Source organism: Mastigoproctus giganteus, chromosome 3 (genome assembly GCF_048544385.1).
Source record: "Mastigoproctus giganteus isolate SK-2022 chromosome 3, ASM4854438v1, whole genome shotgun sequence".
Classification (NCBI taxonomy): Eukaryota; Metazoa; Arthropoda; class Arachnida; order Uropygi; family Thelyphonidae; genus Mastigoproctus; species Mastigoproctus giganteus.
The window spans coordinates 84,164,132-84,189,812 of record NC_143577.1 but is presented as its reverse complement, the minus strand read 5'-3'; the positions used below and the strand labels follow the sequence as shown (position 1 = coordinate 84,189,812).

The 25,681-nt window shown below is 39.3% G+C and overlaps 1 protein-coding gene across 1 annotated transcript in view; it reads right to left on the bottom strand.

Moving 5' to 3' along the window:
* Window positions 1-25,681, bottom strand: part of LOC150088120 (uncharacterized) — a 1,786,788-nt gene that overhangs the window by 571,792 nt on the left and 1,189,315 nt on the right. The window contains exon 28 of the mRNA XM_090370030.1: window positions 4,549-4,791. Coding sequence (XP_090226156.1) covers window positions 4,549-4,791 — 243 coding nt within the window. The remainder of the gene's footprint in view (window positions 1-4,548; window positions 4,792-25,681) is intronic.

The following is a 25,681-nucleotide window of genomic DNA, read 5'->3' as shown; positions in this document are numbered from 1 at the left end:
GGACTGGAGATGTGCAAATGTAACCCCAATTCACAAAGGAGAATCAAAGGCTGACACAAATAATTATAGACCCGTTAGTTTAACTTCGGTTCCAGGAAAATTAATGGAGACACTGGTTAAAGAAGCACAGGATCAACAGGATCCAGATGATCCCAACAGGATCATCTGGACAAGAATTCAGTTATAGCTCAGACACAGCATGGTTTTGTTAAGGGCAGGTCTTGTCTGACCAATTTGATTGGATACTATGATGTAGTCATAAAAGAACTGAATGCAGGGAATAACTTTGATATTATATATTTGGATCTTAGAAAGGCTTTTGATACTGTTGCGCATGGAAGACTGCTGCACAAATTGGAGAAGTGTGGCATTGGAGGCAAATTGCTGCTATGGATAAAGGTTGTTGTTGTTATTGTTATTTTGGTTTTTAGGAGCATTAGCAACTAAGGCCATATTGCTCCGGGAATATGCGGTGGTCATTCCCTGACCTTTCCGCATCCTCCGTATTTGGTGGTGACGGGCTCGAACCCCGGTCTAATCAAGAAGCGTGTGCTACGCACTGCTGCTCCTTCCCACCTGGCTACGGAGGCGCCTATGGATAAAGGGATGGGTGAGTGGCAGAAGACAGAGAGTGGTAATCAATGGACTAATGTTATTAGTGGAGTTCCTCAGGGTTCAGTGTTGGGTCCATTGTTGTTTTCTGTATTTATAAATGATATTGATGATGGTGTATCAGGCTTAATGTCCAAGTTTGCAGACGATACCAAGGTTGGCAGGGTTGTTAAGGACACTACTGATACTATGCTGCTGCAACAGGATCTGGAAAGGTTGAGCAGATGGGCTGAGAGGTGGGAAATGAAGTTTAACATTGACAAATGTAAAGTACTACATATGGGAAACAGTAACTCCAGATCAACGTATCAACTCTGTGGTACTACGCTGACAGTGGTAGAGAATGAAAAGGACCTGGGGGTAATTGTGCAGGCAGATATGAAGTTCTCTGAGCAGTGCAGACGAGCTGCAAGAGTAGCTCATGGTGTCTTGTCAATGATATACAGGAATTTTTCTAGCAGGGACAGGGATGTGATTATTCCCTTGTATAAGGCATTGGTCAGGCCACACCTTGAGTACTGTATACAGGTCTGGAGGCCTCATTTCAAGAAGGATGTAGAGCTGCTGGAACGAGTACAGAGAAGGGCAACAAGATTAGTGAATGGAACAAAGGGTTGCTCTTACGAAGAAAGGCTTAAGTTTTGCAAATTACAGAGCCTGGAGACTAGGCATCGGCGAGGTGATCTGATAGAGGTGTATAAGGCTTTGAATGGCTTGAGCATGCTCAATGCCGATGGGATTCTTCCTCTTGCTCAGAATAATCACCTGAGAGGGCATAAATTCAAATTGAGGAAGGACGGATGTCGGATAGATGTGCGAAAATTTGCCTTTAGCCAGCGGGCAGTTGGTTTGTGGAATAGACTCCCATCGCTTGTTGTTGAAGTTGATAGCCTAAACAAATTTAAGGCTCAGCTGGACAGGTATTTCGAACGAACGGAGGGGTGGAATGGGAGTAGTGGTTGTTTTTTTTTTTTTTTTTGGCTGATGCTGAATAAGATTGCTTTCTTGCATCATATGCCTCTACTAATGCTAATGCTAAGTTCTTTTTTGAAAGTTTCAGCTCCTTAATCTGCACTTGTGGCTTCTCCCTGGATTTTATATCTATTCAACCAGCCCTTACTAGTTTTAAATGGTTCCACATTTTTTTTTTTTTTAGGTGAGTTTTCTTCAGATCATCATACTGGTTAATCTCTCTCTCTTTCTCTCTCTCTCTCTCTCTCTCTCTCTCTCTCTCTCTCTCTCTCTCTCTCTCTTTTTTTTTTTTTTTATAATATTTAACTTAATTGAATTCTCCATTGGATATTACCTTCAATAAAATCCTAATAGCCGGCCTAGCCCTAGTTGCTTGCAATGGAACAGCTATCTGTCCCGCTACAAAAATTAATTTCTTTTATTATTTTTTTTTTTATAATTGTTCTTACAGTTAAACTTGCAAGTCCTAAATTATGGCACACATTCGCTTGTCTTTGATCAGAATTGATTCGCTTCAAAACGTCTAAATTAATTTTCAAATTCAGTCTTATTCTTACGTTTGTATTCTTGGTACTGCGTCCAGATGTTGTTCCTTTTTCATTCTTATCCGCCATTATTAGCACATGCTTCTTGATTAGATTGAGGTTCGAGCCCATGACCACCAAATACGGAGGATGCGGAAAGGTCAGGGAATGACCACCGCATATCCCCCGAGCAATATGGCCTTAGTTGCTAATGCTCCTATAAACCAAATAACAAACCACCATTATTAACTCTTCGAAAATGTAACTGCATTGATTATGATACAATGTTCGAGTAAACTGTCCGTTATGCACAATGTGTAATACTGAACTGAATGATGACTAGACTTTGGATAAATGCATATAACGCAAATATTACAAGCAATATACTTGATCATTTTTTAAAATGTTGATCTCGGAACTCTCGGAACATAACAAGTCACTGTACTGGAATTAAATTAGCGTGCGAGAAAATATCACTGAGCGTGGGAAAATTTCTCAGGTGGGAATGGGAAATGTTTTAATGCTGTTTTGATATTCATTTTCTCAAGCTATCGACTCCATCAAATGAAACGATTTCGTTAAATATGCCAAAAATGCAATCTGTAAAAGAGTGATATATTGATCTGAGACAGTGTTATAGTCAGATACGAGTCATAATATAAGAACAGCGTTATAGCGAATCAGCGTAAAGCAAACTGCGTTATAATGGGGGCCTGCTGTATTGGCACTAATGATATTAAGAGTAGGAGACACCAGTCTCATACTCTTAATATCATTAGTTCCAACGTGTACAACAATATCATCTATTGTGCACTTAAAAGGTGATATCTGCTCTACGTCATCAACCTTTGTTTGTTTGTTATTTTGATTTTAGCAGCATTAGCAACTAAGGCCACATTGCTCTGAGGATATGCGGTGGTCATTCCCTGACCTTTCCGCATCCTCCGTATTTGGTGGTCACGGGCTCAAACCCCGGTCTAATCTAGAAGCGTGTGCTACGCACTGCTGCTCTTGCCCACCTGGCTATGGAGGCGTCGTCATCAATCCCCCTGCAATCAAATGGCAGACATATCATTATTAATGTCCAAGTTTGCAGATGATACGAAGGTTGGCAGGGTTGTTGATGACAGTAAAGACATAAAGACAGTATGCTATTCCAACTGGATCTATATAAGTTGAGCAAATGGGCTGAGAAGTGGCAAGTGAAGTTTAACATGGACAAATGGAAAGTACTGCATATGGGTAGCAATAACCAAAGAGAAATGTACCAACTGTGTGGTACTACACTCAGGGAAGTGGAAAGTGAAAAAGACCTGGGTAATTGTGCAGTCAAATATGAAGTTTGCTGAGCAAGGCAGGTCATGGAGTCTTTTCAATGATATACAGGAATTTTGCTAGCAGGGACAGGGAGATGGTAGGGTAGTTGTTGGCGCATCGGCTTCTGTGCCATAATACTCCTCCCAAGGTTTTTTTTGGAGTACTTTGATCCAAGCCTGAGGCGGGATTCGAACCCGCGACCTTTAGGTTGCCAGGCAGGCACTTTACCCACCCGGTAAAGTGCCTGGCTGGCAACCCCGGTCAGCTTACAGGGAGGTGATTATCCCATTGTACAAAGCAATGGTCATGCCACACATAGAGTATTGTATATAGGTGTGGAGGCCTCATTTCTGGAAGGAAGTACAGTTGCTAGAATGAGTATAGAGAAGGGCAATAAGATTGGTGAGGGGAACAAAGGGGTGCTCTTAAGAAGAAAGGCTTAAGTTCTGCATATTACAGTGCCTAGAGAGTAGGCACCTGTGAGGTGATCTGATTGAGGTGTATAAGGCCTTGAATGGGTTGAGCAAGCTGAATGCTGATGGGATTCTTTCTCTTGCTCAGATTAAGAACCTGAGGGGGCATAGATTCAAATTAAGGAAAGACAATTGTAGAATGGATGTGTGGAAGTTTGGTTTTAGCCAGCGGGTGGTCGATTGGTGGAACAGACTTCCATCTTTTGTTGTGGAATTAGATACCCTAAATAAATTTAAGGCTGAGCTGGACAGGCATTTGGAACGAATAAAGGGGTGAAATGGAGGAGTTTTTTTTTTTTGGCTGATGCTGTATAAGCTTGCTTTCTTGCATCATATGCCTCTACTAATGGCAATGCTAATATTTTCAAATTTTATATGATGAAAGATTTTAATGAATAGGCACCTCGATTTGGCAGCCAAGTGTGACTGCCTCATTATAGGTAACTTCAGTCTGCTTCTAAGATTGGAAATCATGGATGGTCATTACACTGAATGGAAACATATTTTGAGCCACCTCAATCGCTCAAAAATTAAAATAAATCTTGTTGAATGAAAAAAAGAACAGTAAATTTTTCAGATTTATATAATTAAATTTTGTGTATGTGTGTGCTAATGAGGAGGAGAGGAATATGTTAACTTACCAAACAAACTTCTGGCATAGCTATGTTCAGATTACATATTGGAGTTTGAGGAAGTTCTCCACGTCCAACTTTTGGTTCTCTCATAAAGGCTATTCTACCCATAAGCTCTTGATGTGGATCTTTGACACGAATAATAAAAGGCAGTCGATTCTCCCTAAATGCTTGGAAAGACAGCTTCAGCTGTTCCCCTGATTTTGTAACTGGGGCAAGGTTTCCAGCAAATTCGAGATATTGCAGTTTCCCTTCTAAAACCTATTTATTAAAAAAAAAAAAAAAAGAAAAGTGACAAGTAAAATTCACACATGTAGATGCAGATTTATATAGAAATAATAAATTTTAATTATAAGCTTATATATAAGAATAAACTTAGTTGTCCAAATTTTTATATATACAATGGATTTATTAATTTTATAAGGAATACTGAAATTTTTTTATTGATTACTTATGTCTAGAAGTTGGATCTTGTCAATTTCAAGGTTACGATGGTTTTTATATTACTGCAGAGAGTGGTCATTTGATTGATTGTGTGTGAATGTTAGTTGTTTATGCATAAAATTTATGCTGTTAAATAGGATCTGTATGACAGACGTAGGACTTGGAACTAGTAAGTAAAGGAATATCACTTTCAACTACACATGGGTTGTTTATAACAACACTGGAAGCCTGATGCTCATGCAGCAAATCACCATCAGGCTTCTGCATGCAGGTTCCTATGCTGACAAATAAACTGAAACGTATCAATAATTACCTAAATATGATGTTTGCTGGCCACAATCGCACCACTTTCTCAGAGGTGAATACACATATACATAAACTCCTGTTAGAGCACTTTTGGAGAGACTGAACCAAAAGAGAAACTTTAAGTGGGAAAGCATTAAAAGTTGTAACGCCCCCCCTTCGCCAAACTTCACAGGACTGATCGTGAGACAAGAAGAAAAGTTAGAGGACTAGTACTATAAGGGAATTTTATAATGAGAGTACTGTGTTGTATCTGTATAAACACAAATACAGTTTTTGAATGAAATTTATACAGACATGCATACATATAAACATTAACAATAATGGACAAACAAATTTGGTGAGAACAAAGTTCAGAAGTGTCTTCATCACAAAATTTTGTGGGTAAACAATTCAATACAGCACAGCACGGATATCATCTTTTAAGGGCACAAAAGGTGATATAGTTGTACACGTTGGCACTAATGACATTAAGAGTAGGAGACCGGCGGAATTACTTGACAAGTACAGGTCACTGATGAAAAAAAGCCGTGAATTAGGGTTGAAATTGAAAGTGTCTGCAATTCTGCCCAGACACGATAGGAGGGAGTATATGATGAGAGCCCTGTCAATCAATTCGGCCCTGGAAAGATTGTGCAGGGCTCAAGGGGTAGAATTTTTTTCAGCCTGGTCTGTACTTGTTAACAGGAGAGACTGCTTCTACAGGGATGGGATACACTTAAATAGAAAGGGTGCAAGAATGTTTGCTGATGCTATCGAGGCAATGTTAGGTGGGTCGGAAAACTGCTAAATTGGGGGGATACAAGGACTAATAGATTAACAGTAGCCACTGGCAGAGGTGAAAGTGATTCTTGCACTGCTTCTATTGGAATGAGCCACAGCCTGGAAAATAAGATGCAGGATATTTCAGAGACTGCTGGGAATCATTGGGGTACAAGTAAACACATGGGTTGTGTTAGGGTAGCTAAGAAAAAGAACAGGTGCATGTATACTTGTGTGTACACCAATGCTAGGAGTTTAGTAAATAAATTTGATGAATTTGAGGTATTGCTCAAAACATCAAAGGCAGATATTGTGGGGATTTCAGAGACGTGGTGTCACACAGATATAAGAAATGCAGAACTGGAATTTGGGGAGTACAATGTCTACAGAAAGGATAGACAGGATAGGAAGGGAGGAGGGGTTATGCTATTAGTTAAAAAACACATAAAATCCAAGGAAGTGAAGCCAGTCGACATCGCTGGACAGTGCAGTGTCGAGTCAGTTTGGTGTGACATAAGCATTGGGAGATCAAAATTGAGAGTAGGAGTGTGCTATAGGCCTAATGACTCTGATGAGTATAATAAGAAACTGTTCGGAGAAATAGAGTGGGCCAGTAAATCAGAGAGTCTTATAATGGGGGATTTTAATTTCCCAGATATTGACTGGAATTTGGGGGCTGGTCACTCACACAGTAGCAAGGCTTTTGTGGATTTATTGGATGATTGTTTTCTACATCAGCATGTTCGGGAGGCAACTAGAGGGAGTAATACTCTTGATTTGATTATCAGTAGTGATTCTTCATGCATTAAGAATCTGCAGATAAATGAACCACTTGGTGGCAGTGATCACAGTGTGCTGAAGTGGGAGTTACTCAAAGAGGTAACTACCATTAGGGGTAAAGGGAAGGGGTATTGTTTTCGTAAAGGCGACTACAATGGACTGAGACAGTATTTAAATTCTATACAGTGGGATCAACTGATGATATTGCCAACAGCAAATTCAAAATGGGAAGCATTCAAAGAACTTATCGTGGAAGCTACTAGGCTTTACATACCAACTAAGAAATATTGTTCAAGGTTTAGGCCTAAATGGTTGTCAGATGAACTAATGAGGCATATGGCAGAGAAGAAAAATGCATGGGATACATACAAATTAACACGTGACACGGATGCCTATGATAGATACAAGTTGATCTGTAACCAAGTTACAAAGGAGGTTAGGCAGGCGAAGGCAGATTACGAGAGATCCTTGGCAAGGGATGCGAAGAAAAACAGCAAAGAGTTCTTTACTTATGTAAACTCTAGAAGGAAGGGGATGAATCAGATTGGTCCACTTGAGATCGATGGGTCAACTGTTGATGACTCTGCTCGGGTAGCTAACAAACTAAATGAATATTTTGCATCGACATTCACACATGAGGAGTTATTCAGCGAGGGGAATGCCAGAGGTGTATTCAACTCTAGCAGTAAGCTAGAGAATCTTGTAATAACTGAGAGCAAAGTGGAGGAGAAATTGTTGAAGATAAACACAAGAAAGGCACCTGGGGTGGATGGGATCTATCCAGTTATATTAAAGGAGGCAGCAAAGGAGGTAAGCAAACCCTTAGCCATAATTATGAGAGCTTCCTTGGACACAGGGGAGGTACCCATTGACTGGAGATGTGCAAATGTGACCCCAATTCACAAAGGGGGATCAAAGGCTGACACAAGTAATTATAGACCTGTGAGTTTAACTTCTGTTCCCGGAAAATTAATGGAGGCACTGGTGAAAGAAGCACTGCAGGATCATCTAGACAAGACTTCAGTTATAGCTAGGACACAGCATGGTTTTGTTAAGGGGAAGTCTTGCCTGACCAATTTGATTGGATACTATGATGCAGTCACAAAAGAACTGGATGCAGGGAATAACTTTGATATTATATACTTGGATCTTAGAAAGGCTTTTGATACTGTTGCACATGGAAGACTGCTGCACAAATTGGAGCAGTGTGGCATTGGAGGCAAGTTGCTGCTATGGATAAAGGGGTGGTTGAGGGGGAGAAGACAGAGAGTGGTAATCAATGGACACTGCTCATCGTGGACTAATGTTATTAGTGGAGTCCCTCAGGGTTCAGTATTGGGGCCTTTATTGTTTTCTGTATTTATAAATGATATTGATGATGGTATATCAGGCTTAATGTCCAAGTTTGCTGACGATACGAAGGTTGGCAGGGTTGTCAAGGACACTACTGACACTATGCTGCTGCAACAGGATTTGGAAAGGTTGAGCAGATGGGCTTCGAGGTGGCAAATGAAGTTTAACATTGACAAATGTAAAGTACTACATATGGGAAACAGCAACCCCAGAGCAACGTATCAACTCTGTGGTACTACACTGACAGTGGTAGAGAATGAAAGGGACCTGGGGGTGGTGGTGCAGGCAGATATGAAGTTCTCTGAGCAGTGCAGACGAGCTGCAAGAGTAGCTCATGGTGTATTGTCAATGATATATAGGAATTTTTCTAGCAGGGATAAGGAGGTGATTATTCCCTTGTATAAGGCAATGGTCAGGCCACACCTAGAGTACTGTATACAGGCCTGGAGGCCTCATTTCAGGAAGGATGTAGAGCTGCTGGAACGAGTACAGAGAAGGGCAACTAGATTGGTGAATGGGACAAAGGGGTTCTCTTACGAAGAAAGGCTTAAGTTTTGCAAATTACAGTGTCTGGAAACTAGGCACCAGCGGGGTGATCTGATAGAGGTGTACAAAGCCTTGAATGGTTTGAGCATGCTCAATGCTGATGGGATTCTTCCTCTAGCTCAGAAAAATCACCTGAGAGGGCATAAATTCAAATTGAGGAAAGACAGATGTAGGATAGATGTGCGGAAATTTGCCTTTAGCCAGCGGGTGGTTGGTGGGTGGAACAGACTTCCATCCCTTGTCGTGGAAGTTGATAGCCTAAATAAGTTTAAGGCTCAGCTGGACAGGTATTTCGAACGAACAGAGGGGTGAAGTGGAAGTGGTTATTTTTATTTATTTATGTTACTTTTTTTTTTTTTTTTTTTTTTTTGGCTGATGCTGCATAAGCTTGCTTTCTTGCATCAAATGCCTCTACTAATGCTAATGCTAATGCAATACTGCATGTATTGCTCCAAATATTGCATAACACTAACTTTATGCTGTTAATAAATAGTAAATAAACATAAAAACAATGAAACAAAATCTGCATACAAGGCTAGGAGAGGCCACTAATATGGCATATAAACAAAGAACAGTAAAAGACTCAAAAAGTTAAAAGCTGTGCTAACCTCCATTTGGATCCATCACCCAGAAAGAAACCAGTCCATCATACTTACTGCTTATCAAATAGTAAAACTAATTGCTGGGATGTAGTCAAATGAGGAATTGGGATGTCATTTCCTTCCCCTTTTTTTTTCTAAATTCTTGTATGGTCCCTCAGAGATGTTTTTTCAGTGATGACAGCCTGGGGATTTAAAACACTAATCATCTGATACTCAGATCCCACTTGTGAGTTGAGTGAGTCAAATTCTGGCATAGACCAGTCATTCTGCAACAACCAATTTCTCTGTCTGCACATTCACACTGGTGCGCCTGTTAGTAATTTTGGCATATTTCCTTATCAGCTGGTACAATATAACCACTTTACGTAATGAAGAAGCGAAGTGGTGTACACCATATTTGGTATCTACAGTAAAGCTCTTTTCTCTCTTTTCTCTCATGCAGAACAGGTGGTAGTCTTTTGAGATGGTGATGGGATTCATGGTGAGATTCAATATTCAAAATAGTTTTCATAGGCCAGCTGTTAGACATACCACTGCTAAAATGTTTCAGTAATAAAATAGTCAATTTCAACTAATATTAACAGCTAAATACAAATATGACAGTAAAATGGATTATTAGTTCTAATTTTGATGATACTATACATCGCTTTCAGTGTGTTTTTGCTTGATTTTTGGGAAAATTTGGCCATGAGCTACAATAACACTGCAGCCATTGGTGCTGAGTCATGCTATTTTCTGTCTAGACATGTCAGTCAGGAAATAGTATGACTATTTCCTAGACCTGAGCCAGGCATCTGTCCATATTATGCTTGTTGTTTTTGACTGAGCAAAAACTTAAAATTTAGCATTCCACATAAGTGTGTAAATAGTGTGGATAATTTTTGTTTGTGGTGACGTGACATTTGTGTCAGAGAAGCATGCCATTACTCCAATAATAAAAAAAAGTATACAACTGTTATTTTGGCTGCAAGGTTGGGGACCAAGACAAAAGCTGGGCATCTCATATTTGTTGCAGTACTTTTACTTCTAATCTCCACAGCTGGCTAAATCACAAAGGCTACTCATTTTTTTTTTTTTTTTTTTTTTGCCATGCCTATGGTATGGAGAGAGCCTTCAGATCATATATTGGACTGCTATTTTTGTATGGTATCACCTCTTCAGCAAGAGATTTCGAAGAAGCAAAAATGGACCTTAAGCTACCAGAATATACCATCTGCTATTTGACTGTACCTCACAGAAGACTTGCTATTCATGAACCACCAGCTGAATGCTTTAGAATCTGTTTAAGAGTCAGGTGATGGCCGAGATAAATCACCTAAACCCTCCACATCAACAGATCCCAATTTTATTTCCAATTTTTTCTCTGCAGAGCCACATAAAATGAATTAAATTATCTTATCAGAGATTTAGATTTATCAAAAAATAAAGCAGAACTTTTAGGCTGAAGACTGAAACAGTGGAATCTTCTTCAAGATAATGTTAAAGTATCTGTATACCGGTGCCATCAAAAGGATCTAACCCAGTTTTTTAAAAGGAAAAATACCCTTCTTTTCCTGCACTGACAGCACTTAATACTGGCCACAACCCTCAAGACTCTTGATAGATTTTTCTAAATTGAGCTTAAAAGCAGTGCTACTACATAATTGCAATGTGCTACATCAATTTCAATAGTTTATATGAAAGAATTAAACATGAAGCTTCTTATTGAATCCATCAACTACAAGGAGTACTAATGCAGATTTGCAGTGACTTAAAAGTTATTGTAATCTTATTAGGAATGCAGCAGGGAAACAAAATTTTGCTATTTTCTTTGTGAATGGGACAGTAAAGCAGTCTTCTCATTACACAAGAAGAGACTGGCCTTCAAGGCAATCACTCAATTCAGGGATAAAAAATGTCCACTACAGTTTGCTAGTTAAGCCAAGAAAAATCCTGTAACCTAACCTCCCCTACATATAAAATTAGGACATATGAAACAATTCGTTAGGGACACGGATCAAGATCAACCAGCTTTTAAATACCTCAAGAAAAATTTCCAAGACTTAGTGATGCCAAAATAAAGAAAGGTATGTTTATTGGTCCACAGATATGGGACTTTGTAAGGGATGAATACTTTGACCAGATCCTCCATGGTGATGAGAAAGCAGCCTGGGATGCTTTCAAATATGTAGCAAAAAAATTTCTGATAAACATCAACATAGATAACTATAAATAGCTTGTGAGAAACAGTCTGTCATCATACCATAAATTAGGCTGTAACATGTCATTAAAAATACACTACCCTCACTCCCATTTGGATGTTTTCCTGGACAGATGTAGCACATTAAGCGATGAGAACGGCAAGGGATTCCATCAGGGCATCTCGGTGATGGAGAAGCAATATCAAGGCAAATGGAACTCTAAAATGCTATTTGATTATTGCTGGACTGTGACCAGAGATGCCCCAGATGTGGGGTACAAACAGGTGAAGAAAGAGCATAAAATATGAATCACGTGATTTTATGTATTTTGCTGATCAATGCAATTTAATTTTTTTTTTTAATAACTAAAAATATATAAATTCTTATTATTTTAAATTATCTTCAAATTAATTCAAACTACAAACTCACACAATGCCACCTAGTGGTTCTTTTATCTGCAGATTCTTAATGCATGAAGAATCACTACTGATAATCAGATCAAGAGTATTACTCCATCTAGTTGAATCCCGAACATGCTGATGTAGAAAACAATCATCCAATAAATCTACAAAAGTCTTGCTAGTGTGTGAGTGACCAACCCACAAATTCCACAAATTCAATAAGTCAATATCTGGGAAATTAAAATCACCCATTATAAGACTCTCTGATTTATTTGCCCACTCTATTTCCCTGTACAGTATCTTATTATACTCATCAGAGTCATTAGGCCTATAACACTCTCCTACTCTCGATTTTGATCTTCCAGTGCTTATGTTACACCAAACTGACTCAACACTGCACTATCCAGCGATGTCGACTGGCTGCACTTCCTTGGATTTTATGTGTTTCTTAACTAATAGCATAACCCCTCCTCCCTTCCTATCCTGCCTATCCTTCACACATTGTACTCCCCAAATTCCAGTTCTGCATTCCTTATATCTGTGTGACTCACATCTCTGATATCTGAACAATATCTGCCTTTGATGTTTTCAACAACACCTCAAATTCATCAAATTTATTCACCAAACTCCTAGCATTGGTATACATGCATCTGTTTCTATTCTTAGCTACCCTAACACAACCCATGTGTTTAGTTGTACCGTAATGATTCCCAGCAGTCTCTGAAATACCCTACATCTTGTTTTCCAGGTGTTCATTCCAATAGAAGCAGTGCAAGAATCACTTTCACCTCTGCCAGCAGCTACTGTTAATCTATTAGTCCTTGTATCCCCCCAAGCTATCAGTTTTCTGACCCACCTACGACTGCATGGATAGCATCAGCATATATTCTGGTACTCTTTCTATTTAATTGTATCCCATCCCTGTAGAAGCAGTCTCTCCTGTTAACAAGTACAGACCAGGCTGAAAAAAATTCTACCCCCTTGAGCCTTGCACAATCTTTCCAGGGCAGAATTGATCGACAAGGCTCTCATCATATGATCCCTCCTATCGTGTCTGGGCAGAATTGCAGACACTTTCAAATTCAACCCTAATTCACGGTTTTTTTCAACAGTGACCTGTACTTTTTTTTTTTTTTTTTTTTATGAGAACCCCAAACACGAGAGGTATTATAACCTATAGTACTTAGTACCGTGCTTGGGTTGGAGGTTGAGAAGACGAAAGAAGATATTTGTTGATATTGGACTTGAACATCTGTAGATTGTAATTTTCAGGAAATACGTATGAAGGAAGGTTGTTCCAGAAAACGGCAGTTGAATGAATAAATGAGGAAGATGAAAAGTTGGTTCTGTGGGTTTGAAGTTGGACAGTAAATGGATGTTGGCTGGTGGCGGCACGTGTTCGGACTGTTTTGAAAGAGAGAGCGGGAATTATAGAAGCCAATTCAGAAGAACAGTGCCCATGGAAGTATCTGTAGAAGAGGCATGCAGAAGAAACAGTGCGTCTATGAGAAAGCGAGTGGAGAGACTCTGTTAGAGATGAATCATTAATTAACCTAACTGCCCTCTTCTGAATGGAATCAAGAAGCCTGAAAGAGGTTTTGGGGGCACCACCCCAGTTGTGGGAACAATATTCCATGGCAGGGCGGATTTGCGATTTATACAGAGTGAGCAGCTGTTTGGAAGAAAAGTAACGCCGAGAGCGAAAGAGAAAACCAAGTTTTTTAGATGCAGAGGAAGCAATATTTGTAATGTGCTTGTGCCAAGAGAGATTAGAAGTCAGGGTAATCCCCAAAAGAGATATATCATTTTGCCTAGAAATCGGAGTGTCACTAAAGATAAGCATAGGAGCAGAAGAATCCTTTTTGCGAGATATAAGACAAGATTGAGTTTTAGAAGGGTTGAAATCAACTAAGTTGTCTTTGCCCCACTGGAGAATTACCTGAAGATCGGCATTTAAGGAATTGGCAGCAGATTTTCGAGAACTCGAAGCTGATTGAGCTGGACAAGGTTTCTCAAAATGGAAAGTTGAATGCAATGTGCTATCATCGGCAAAACTATGGATAGGATTTCCAGTCAATAGAAGAAGGTCATTGATATACAAGAGGAAAAGAGTGGGGGAAAGAAATGAACCTTGGGGGACGCCGGCATTAGTGGAGAAGTTAGAAGACAGAGAGCCATCTACCATCACCCTTAGTGAGCGATCAGAGAGAAAACTGGATAACCAATTACTAAAAACAGTTGGCAAACCATAAGATGGAAGCTTGTTTAGAAGACCTTTATGCCAAACACGATCAAAAGCCTTTGAGATGTCAAGAGCAACTACTTGTGTTTCACCGAACCTTTCCATTGAATTAGTCCATAAATGGGTAACATAAGCCAGAATATCACCAGTGAATCGACACTGACGGAATCCATACTGGCGATCGTTGATCAGACGGAAAGTTTCTAGGTAGTTTAAGAGTTGGCGGTTAATTGATTTCTCCATTACTTTAGAAAGAGTAGAAGTAATTGCAATGGGATGATAATTGGATGGGAGGGATTTGTCACCCTTTTTAGGAACTGGCTGGATATGAGCAAATTTCCAAGCAGAAGGAAAAACACCTTTGGAATAAGAAAGTGAAAAAAGTCAGCAAAGAATAGGAGTAAGTTCAGGAGCACAGGTTTTGAGAACAAGTGGAGAAATACCTTCAGGACCTGGAGCTTTCTTAGCATCAAGATTCATCAAAATCCTTCTGATATCCTTTTGACGGAAGACCACAGGAGGCATTGAATGGAGTGTGTTAGGAATGGTGGGAGGTGTTTTACCAAGATCATTAATACATGAGCTCGAAGAAAAATGGGATGTTAGCAGGTCAGCTTTATCCTTGGCTGAAGTGACAACAGAACCATCTGGTTTGGACAGAGGTGGGGGCAGAGATGGGCAAATGTTGCGGACAATAGCTTTGGCAAGAGACCAGAATGCTCGGCTACCATTAGGGCAAGAAGCAAGTTTTCTACTCTTAGCCTGTTCAAACTCTAGTTTGGACTGATTAATAACTGCTTTACAATTGTTGCGAGCTTTGGTGTAGGCAGAAAATGAAACTGAAGAATTAGAAACAAACCAATTACGATATGCAACGTTCTTCTCTTGGACAGCCTTAGCACATTTATTGGAAAACCAAGGTTTAGATAAAGGACGAGATTTTAAAGTGGAGTGTGGGATAAAGGATTCCATTCCTGCAAGAATAATTTCACTGACACGATCTGAGCAAACGTTGACATCAGAAGTTTTGAAACAGTAATCAAACCAAGGAAAAGAAGAAAAGAAGTCTCGCAGGTCATCCCATTTTGCATTCTTGTAATGCCAAACAATACGAGGTTGGGAATAGCCATGAGATAAAGGTTCCTTTGGAGAAGAGACAATCATAAATTTGTGATCTGAAGTGCCTAAAAGACCTCTCACTTCAACCTTGTACTTAGAAAAGTTGTTTGTGAGAAAAAGATCAAGGTATTGGCTGTATGATTAGGATTGTCCGGTATTCTTGTAGGTAAATGAACAATCTGTGCTAGGTAATTAGTAATTGCAAAAGCCTCAGCATCTCGACCTGCTGGGTCGGTGTGACTAGAACACGGAAGCCAGCTGGAGTTGTGAACGTTAAAATCACCAAGGAAAATTACCTCACTGTTAGGAAAGTTGGACTGGAGAAAGTCAAGTTGCAAAGAGAGGAAGTCAAAGAGCTCCAAGTGATTAGTGGAGTTGGGAGAACGGTAGAGACAACAGATGAATTTTACACAATGAGGTAGAGAGATTTTAAGCCAGAGAAGATCAAAGAGAGGAGATTCCAAATTGCCAAGTCTCTGACAGGGAATATCAGAACAGACATATGCACTAGTACCACCTTTGAGTCGAAAGGAATCATACAGCAAATAATTTGGGCATCTGAGATGAGCAGTAGTTGAATCAACCGATAACTGAGATTCAGTCAGAAAAAGTACATGGGGTTTGGAAGACTGCAAGTGGAAATGGACATCGTTGAGATTAGAATTGAGACCACGTATATTTGTGAAATGAATTAGGAATTCCTTGGGAGGTTTAGATCTTTTCGCAGATAAGCTTGCTCTATTATTTTGACAATTCATGGTGTATTCAATAGAAAGAAAAAGTGGGTGGGACATGCTGTATGAAGTAATGAAATTTTTGGATATGGCGTACATGTGGTAAGAATATACCCAGATCCTTGACATAACGTGGCCTCGACAATGCTCCCCGCATACACACTACTCGGACTCCCTCCAGTCACTATCTGGCAGAGTAGAGGTAGCAAGATTATACACTAGCTGATCCGGAAGCTTCCTAGAGAGTTACCAATAGGTTCAGTCCGGTGTACTAACTAGCGGCCGGCCTGCGAACACCGTTTTAGAGCTGTACCCTCGAAATGTAAGGAATATTGGATCTCGCCACGACATTCATCATAACCTCAAAAATCATCAATCATACTGCATGATGGAAGAGATAGGGAAGGGTTGGCCGGAACTTAGCTCTAGATACTAAACATGGGTTCCACCACTTCAAGCCTCCAATAAGCAAAGTGGTGGTATTTCACCGGTTGATGAGAGTCATCTACCACCTAGTACTGCCTGGTAACATAGAGGGGCGGCGTTCCTCCATGTGGTGTGGGCGCCACACCTCGACCCCTGCTTACGTTGGTTCACACCTGGGTGATCACCCACCATGTACTTGTGCATGAAGGTTATACCCAGGATTACTAACAGTCCCACCATCGTGAAGGTGCAAGCAAAGGATTTGGCTGTCATAGACCGTCCGGACTTCACCGAAATTGGGTCCACTTTGACTTGAGTGTCACCCGAATATCAGTTCCATCAGCGTTTTAGACTCCCAGGTAGCAAGAACAGCTTGTCTGGCATATCTGAGAGAATGTCTGTGACAGCCTCAAGGACTATATGAGGACTTGATGTCCTCCTCAAGGACTTGATAAGTAATTCCGCCGGTTTTTTACTCTTAATATCATTAGTGCCAATGTGTACAAAAATATCACCTTTTGTGCCCTTAAAAGATGATATCCGCTCTAAAAGGTCATCAACCTTTGTCCCTGGCAGACATAACCTGGTCATGTTCCACCTATCCATTTTACACACCATGTTAACTGTTTTCCTTACAATAGAGTCACCGACAACTACTAGTTCCTGTGGGACCAGCGCATTCTGCCTTGCGGGGCCCCTCAATTTAGATCCTTCGAGGGCATCCACCCTGTCCTTCAAGCTGTCATATAGGCCCATAACAACGCTGAGTTGTCACCTGATTTGCTCACTCTCCTTACATCGCACACAAACACACAAAGACATTCCCCTTGGCAATATCATGTCCCATACTTGATTGCTCCACAAACATCAAACAAGCAATGCATTTTAAAAGGCTGGGATTCAGAGGGCAACTGCCTCCCTCAGTTCTACCCTGAGCCACAGCACTCCCATTAGCTTGAGCCTTTTGCTTTGCTGCTCTGGTCTGAGTCATGATTTCAATTCAATTTCAATAAAATTTCAGTACAAAATTATAACCCTAAACTTATATCCCAGTGCAGTTATAATACTATATATCTATATATATATTTTTTTTTTTCAGTATCAAGTATTATCTCCGAGTTTCATTATATATCTTCCGTATCAAGTTATGTATTAAATAATAATATTACGTTTGTAAAATCTAAGTCGTTACATGTATTTAGTTAAAAAAGTACAATTTAATTGACAATGAAGTTTAACAAGATTAATAAATTCTACTGATTAATTGATAATATTATATACTATACTATACTATACTAAGCTAACACTATCTAGTACGGGATATAAAGTTGTATCATATAACAACGGCGTCAAGCTACGAACAGTAAATCTACAGACACTAAGTATTAATTAACTTCCAAAATCTCGCTATCTAAATTCAGAATAAACCAAGGATCTTGACTAGGTCTATAAGCTACTTATAGAAAATAATTTAATATAACAATTAAGTCAATAAAGCGGCTAAATATAGCTAAAAACTTAGCGTTTGCCAGAGCTGCAAAACTTGTAAAACACATGGATTGGATACAATTAATATGATATGAAGTTCTCTGAACAGTGCAGACGGGCTGCAAGAGTAGCTCATGGTGTCTTGTCAATGATATACAGGAATTTTTCTAGCAGGAATAAGGAGGTGATTATTCCCTTGTATAAGGCAATGGTCAGGCCACACCTTGAGTACTGTATACAGGTTTGGAGGCCTCATTTCAAGAAAGATGTAGACCTGCTGGAACAAGTACAGAGAAGGGCAACAAGATTAGTGAATGGAACAAAGCATTGCTCTTACAAAGAAAGGCTTAAGTTTTGCAAATTACAGTGTCTGGAGACTAGACACCAGTGAGGTGATCTGATAGAGGTGTATAAAGCCTTGAATGGTTTGAGCATGCTCAATGCTGATGGGATTATTCCTTTTGCTCAGAATAATCACCCGAGAGGGCATAAATTCAAATTGAGGAAAGACAGATGTAGGATAGATGTGCGGAAATTTGCCTTTAGCCAGTGGGCAGTTGGTTGGCAGAACAGACTTCCATCTTTTGTTGTGGAAGTTGATAGCCTAAATAAATTTAAGGCTCAACTGGACATGTATTTCGAACGAACCGAGGGGTAAAGTGGAAGGTTTTTTTTTTTTTTTTTTTGCCTGATGCTGCATAAGCTTATTTTCTTGCATCATATGCCTCTACTAATGCTAATGCTAGTTACCTACAGAGAAGTAAGATACAGAGTGGACACTTGCTCAATTACTCACTTTCAGGACATGAAACTGGACATGATTGTGCTACTAATAAACGGAGAAAAATTTTTGAACATTTTGATGAAAAATTTATCCCTTGTCAATATACTAAGTTAACTGTTAAGTTCACTTTTAGTTTGCCAGGAACTACCAGTCCCATTGAAAGGGTATTTAGTATTGTAAACAATATTTGGACTGAAGATAAAAATAGAATGAATGTGAATACTGCAAAAGAAATAATTTCAGTAAGAGTTATGTAAAGATAAATGTTGGTTAGAGTTTTATAACAGAATGTCAAAGGATAAAAACTACCTCAAAAAATTTTATAACTCGAAAAATATCATGTTAGTTTTAATAAACTTAAACCTACATTATAAATATGATTTTAATTTAATTATTTATTTATTTTTACCGTATCCATCACATAGGGGGCACCACATATTATTTTGATGATTATTACATTATGTCCTGGATACGGTCAAATGTAGTATGTATTATATATTTAATCTTATTTTAATCATTAAATTACGTTCTCTGTCGGGTCAACGATGATTAATATATGCTGACATTTATATTTTACTTATATTTCTTACCTTTATTTCAAAATATTTCAAAATTTTTCTTAACTTTTATCATCGATTTATATTTGACCTATACTGGTTTATATTTGGTTTAGATTTAAATTACTTATCATATATTGATCATCACAGAAACAGAGAACCTCTTGTCGTTTTTTGCCTTCATTCTGGCTGGTTGGCCCCAGTTGAAGTCATCTAGATTGTCGGTAAAAAACGATAATAATATATATATATATTTTTTTTTTTTTTTTGCATTTTCTTAGGTCCCTGATGGTATTATTATTGGATTGATTTACTTTTTCTAATAATATTCTATATATATATAAGGAAAAAAAAAAACTTCAAATATGTGATATCTCGTTATAAAGTGGCTTTGTTATAAAGAGGTGTCCCAGTCAGTTTCAGTACAGAAAATCTGGTCAATTTTTATAATACATATCACAAAACCATCCAATTGGACGTTAGCAGTTCTTCAAATGAAAGTTTTTCTTCTGCACATTGCTTGGCTGCCCATTTAGATTTAATATATTTTAAATATTGACAAATATTTATATATCAATATAGAAATAATTATATATTTATGTATTGTATATTGAGGCTACCCACTGTCTGAAAAGTGACCCAAAGTCCATATATAATCAAAACAGTGCCCAAGTTTTTAATGAATAACAGATTCATTTAATGGTTGATGATGTTATTTGATTAAAAACAATATTAATTACTTCAGGTAACCTTACGGATAAATACAATCATTTCTAAAGAGCATATCTCCACGCTGTGTAACTGTCACCAAAGAGACAAAATATCTCTAAACAGTTATGACAGAAAAGCATAATACAATGTTGCATAATTTTCTCAAACTACTTTAATACCCACCCTGAAATAGTACCCAGTTTCTTTATTAAAGAGGTTTTTGCTTCAAAAATGCAAAAATTTTTGAAAATTTTATGGAACAACATGTGAACCTGCAAGTTCTAATTAAATTAAGAAAAATGCCAACCAAAAGTTATATATTGATACAAGAAGTTTGTGGGAAGTCTGCGCTGTTGAAGAGACAAACTTTCAAATAGTGAAAATTATTTTCTGAAAGAAGTAAACACAACCAAAACTACTGTTGATGCAGTTATCTGTTGTTGTTATTTGGTTTTTAGGAGCATTAGAAACTAAGGCCATATTGCTCCGGGGATATGCGGTGGTCATTCCCTGCCCTTTCCACATCCTCCGTATTTGGTGGTCACGGGCTCAAACCCCGGTCTAATCAAGAAACATGTGCTATGCACTGCTGCTCCTGCCCACATGCTACAGAGGCACCCGCAGATATCTGCATCAACAGTGATAAAGAATGGTGAAAATATTTAAAAAAGTGTAGAAACTTGTTTGTATAGGTTGAAAAATGACCCAGAATGATAGTAAAACAATTTGAAATAGATATGATGTATTTGAGGAGGATAAATGTGCAGAAGTTTGCCTTCAGTCAGTGGATGATTGATTGATTGTTGGAAGAAGCTTCCATCGGTTGTTGTGAAGGTGGATGGTGTGAATAAATTCAAGGAAGAACCGGACAAATTCTTGGAGGGTATTGAATGGGTAAAGTCTCTTTTTTTTTTGGCCGATGCTTTATAAGCTTGTTTTCTTGCATCATTTACCACTACTAACACTAATATTTCTTTTAGTTCCTTGTGTTGATTACCTGGTCTTGAATATGAGCACGAATCCTTCAGTTTCGGAGAAAAGCTTTGTGTTTGTGAACCATGCATTGGAAGCCAACTTATCTATGTAGCCTTGATGGAGGTCATTGGAGCATCTGCCATAGACAGCCATTTTCACCCATGTTTTTGTCTTTGTTTCTTCTGTCTGTGTGAGTGCAGTCTCACACAGGTTAAGTGTGAAGGTTTGTCTATCTGTTTGTCTGTCTATCTTTCTTATGGCTTGGCAGGTTGGTGCTATGTTTTTCTGGAAGTAAATCCAGCAGGTTCTGAGCTGCCTTCTCTTGTTCAATTAGGGCCTCTTCCCTGCTTTTTTCTGTGCTATGGACAGTTTCTCAATGGCTGACTTTGGGTGGTATTGGTGACTCTTTGTCATCATTACCCTGGTTGATCTCACAATCTCCTCCAGCTCAGTGTTGATACAATCTATGATTCTAAAGGAATATGTTAGTACTGGTATTGTGTGAGTGTTTATAGCTATGCCCATGTTCTCACCATTGATTTTAACAGGTATTAGCCTGAATCAGAAATACCATCAGTCTCTGATGGTATTTCTGAGTCAGGCATCTTCTTGTATTCTAGCTAGTGAGTCAACATCATCCCCAAATACTTATAGGTCTCTCCCTACGTCATGGCTTCAATCTCTTAGCATTAGTAGAGGCATATGATGCAAGAAAGCAAGCTTATTCAGCATCAGCCAAAAAAAAAAAAAAAAAAAAAAAACCCCACTCCCATTTCACCCATCTGTTCGTTCGAAATACCTGTCCAGTTAAGCTTTAAATTTGTTTAGGCTATCAACTTCTACAACAAGTGATGGAAGTCGGTTCCACCAACCAACCACCTGCTGGACAAAGGCAAATTTCCACACATCTATCCGACATCCGTCCTTCCTCAATTTGAATTTATGCCCTCTGAGGTGATTATTCTGAGCAAGATGAAGAATCCCATTGGCATTGAGCATGCTCAAACCATTCAAAGCCTTATACACCTCTATCAGATCACCTCGCCGGTGCCTAGTCTCCAGACTCTGTAATTTGCAAAACTTAAGCCTTTCTTCGTAAGAGCAACCCTTTGTTCCATTCACTAATCTTGTTGCCCTTCTCTGTACCCGTTCCAGCAGTTCTACATCCTTCTTGAAATGAGGCCTCCAGACCTGTATACAGTACTGAAGATGTGGCCTAACCATTGCCTTATACAAGGGAATAATCACCTCCTTATCCCTGCTAGAAAAATTCCTGTATATCATTGACAAGACACCATGAGCTACTCTTGCAGCTCGTCTGCACTGCTCAGAGAACTTCATATCTGCCTGCACAATTACCCCCAGGTCCTTTTCATTCTCCACCACTGTCAGTGTAGTACCGCAGAGTTGATACGATGCTCTGGGGTTACTGTTTCCCATATGTAGTACTTTACATTTGTCAATGTTAAACTTCATTTGCCACCTCTCAGCCCATCTGTTCAACCTTTCCAGATCCTGTTGCAGCAGCATAGCGTCAGTAGTGTCCTTAACGACCCTGCCAACCTTTGTATCATCTGCAAACTTGGACATTAAACTTGATATCCCATCATCAATATCATTCATAAACACCGAAAACAACAACGGACCCAGCACTGAACCTTGAGGAACTCCACTAATAACATTAGTCCACGTTGAGCAGTGTCCATTGATTACCACTCTCTGTCTTCTGCCACTCAACCAACCCCTTATCCATAGCAGCAATTTGCCTCCAATGCCACACTGCTCCAATTTGTGCAGCAGTCTTCCATGTGCAACAGTATCAAAAGCCTTTCTAAGATCCAAATATATAATATCAAAGTTATTCCCTGCATCCAGTTCTTTTGTGACTACATCATAGTATCCAATCAAATTGGTCAGGCAAGACCTGCCCTTAACAAAACCATGCTGTGTCTGAGCTATAACTGAATTCTTGTCTAGATGATCCTGCAGTGCTTCTTTAACCAGTGCCTCCATTAATTTACCTGGAACAGAAGTTAAACTAACAGGTCTATAATTACTTGTGTCAGCCTTTGATCCTCCTTTGTGAATTGGGGTTACATTTGCACATCTCCAGTCTATGGGTACCTCCCCTGAGTCCAAAGAAGCTCTCATAATTATGGCTAGGGATTTGTATACTTCCTTTGCTGCCTCCTTTAATATAACTGGATAGATCCCACCCACCCCAGGTGCCTTTTTTATGTTTATCCTCAACAATCTCTCCTCCACTTTCCTCTCAGTTATTACAAAATCATCCAGCTCACTGCCAATGTTTACTTTACCTACATCATTCTCCTTCCTGAATAACTCCTCATGCGTGAATGTACATGCAAAATACTCGTTTAGATTGTTAGCCACCTGAGCAGGATCCTCAACTGTTGAACCATCAATATCCAGTGGACCAATCTGATTCATCCTTTTCCTTCTCGAGTTCAAATATGTAAAGAACTCTTTTCTGTTTTTCTTTGCATCCTTTGCCAAGGATTTTTCGTAGTCTGCCTTTGCCTGCCTAATCTCCTTTGTGACTTGGTTACAGACCAACTTATATCTATCATAGGCTTCCATGTCACCCATTAATTTGTATGTAACCCATGCATTTTTCTTCTCTGCCACATGTCTCATTAATTCATCTGACAACCATTTAGGCCTAAACCTTGAACAATATTTCTTAGTTGGTATGTAAAGCCTGGTAGCCTCCAAGATTAGTTCCTTGAATGCTTCCCATTTTGAGTTTGCTGTTGGTAACATCATCAGTTGGTCCCACTGTATAGAATTTAAATACTGTCTCAGACCATCATAGTCACCTTTACGAAAACAAAAACCCTTCCCTTTACCTCTGATGGTAGTTACCTCTTTGAGTAAATCCCACTTCAACACACTGTGATCACTGCCACCTAGTGGTTCATTTATCTGCAGATTCTTAATGCATGAAGAATCACTACTGATAATCAGATCAAGAGTATTGCTCCCTCTTGTTGCCTCACGAACATGCTGATGTAGAAAACAATCATCCAATAAATCCACAAAAGTCTTGCTAGTGTGCGAGTGACCAACCCACAAATTCCAGTCAATATCTGGGAAATTAAAATCCCCCATTATAAGACTCTCTGATTTACTGGCCCACTCTATTTCCCTGTACAATATCTTATTATACTCATCAGAGTCATTAGGCCTATAGCACACTCCTACTCTCAATTTTGATTTCCCTATGCTTATGTCACACCAAACTGACTCGACACTGCCCTGTCCATCGATGTCGACTGGCTTCACTTCCTTGGACTTTATGTGTTTCTTAATTAATAGCATAACCCCTCCTCCCCCCCTGTCCTGTCTATCCTTTCTATACACATTGTATTCCCCAAATTCCAGTTCCGCATTACTTATATCTGTGTGACACCACGTCTCTGATATCGCAACAATATCTGCCTTTGATGTTTTGAGCAATACCTCAAATTCATCAAATTTATTTACCAAACTCCTAGCATTGGTGTACACGCAGGTATACATGCACCTGTTTCTATTCTTAGCTACCCTAACACAACCCATGTGTTTACTTGTACCGCAATGACTACCAGCAGTCTCTGAAATATCCTGCATCTTGTTTTCCAGGCTTCTGCTCATTTCAATAGAAGCAGTGCAAGAATCACTTCCACCTCTGCCAGTGGCTACTGTTAATCTATTAGTCCTTGTATCCCCCCCAACTAGCAGTTTTCCGACCCACCTAACACTGCCTCGACAGCATCAGCAAAAAATCTTTACCAGTGTTCAGCTGGTAGTTTCATCCGACGAGATGTCACTGATGCAATCCATGGGTCTTGTATTTGTCTAGGCCAAACTACATCCTGATGTAAGTGCTGAACTCTTTGGTAATCCGGAGTAGCTGTTAGAGATGATTCTTGGTTTCGGCATAAAGTTTGATGTCATTCATGTATATATCAGGTAAGAAAGGTTGTACAGGTATTTTCCCCCTTCTTTTAGGGTATAGTTTATTATTAATATTTTTCCTCTTTATATTATTTCTTTCTGATTGGGAATTCTACCCCATGACGGGTATTGCTACCAAGTACAGGGGGTCATTGTTATGTCTGGTGTTATTGTTAGTCGAGGAATTCTCTGACTATCCTACAGGTGTTCAGGATTGTGACTTTCTGGAGTTCCTTGTAGGGGTTATCTTGTAGGTCTTATATGGAGACCAATTGCTGCTAGGCTGTTATGTAGAGTCTTTGGCACGATACCGGTAGTTGAAACAATGATTGGGATGGTCATTACTTGTTACATGTGCCACATCTCTTTGATCTTGTAGGTTATGTCAATCAGATAGGTAGCCTTTTTCTTCTTGTTGACAAGGGTTATGTCTGGACTTTTGTGCAGGATTATCTTGTCTGTTATTATGGCGTGGTCCCAGTACAGGTTATGGGTTGGAGTCTCTCGTACTGCCTGGGGTTCATACTTGTAATATAGTACTCTTTCTTTGATCAACTGGTATTTTGCTGCTACCTTCTGATGTATTATCCTGGCTACCTGGTCATGTCTATGAGTGTACTCAATATGGGTGATCACATTGCATCTTGCGGTGATGTGTTGGATCACTTCTAAGGCCAGGTGGCATCGTGTGCATGTGTATTCTGACACTCCAGGCTCCTTGGCAAAGTATTTTCTATAGTTTCCGGTGTTGATTACCTGGTTTGGATGGCAAGCATGAATCCTT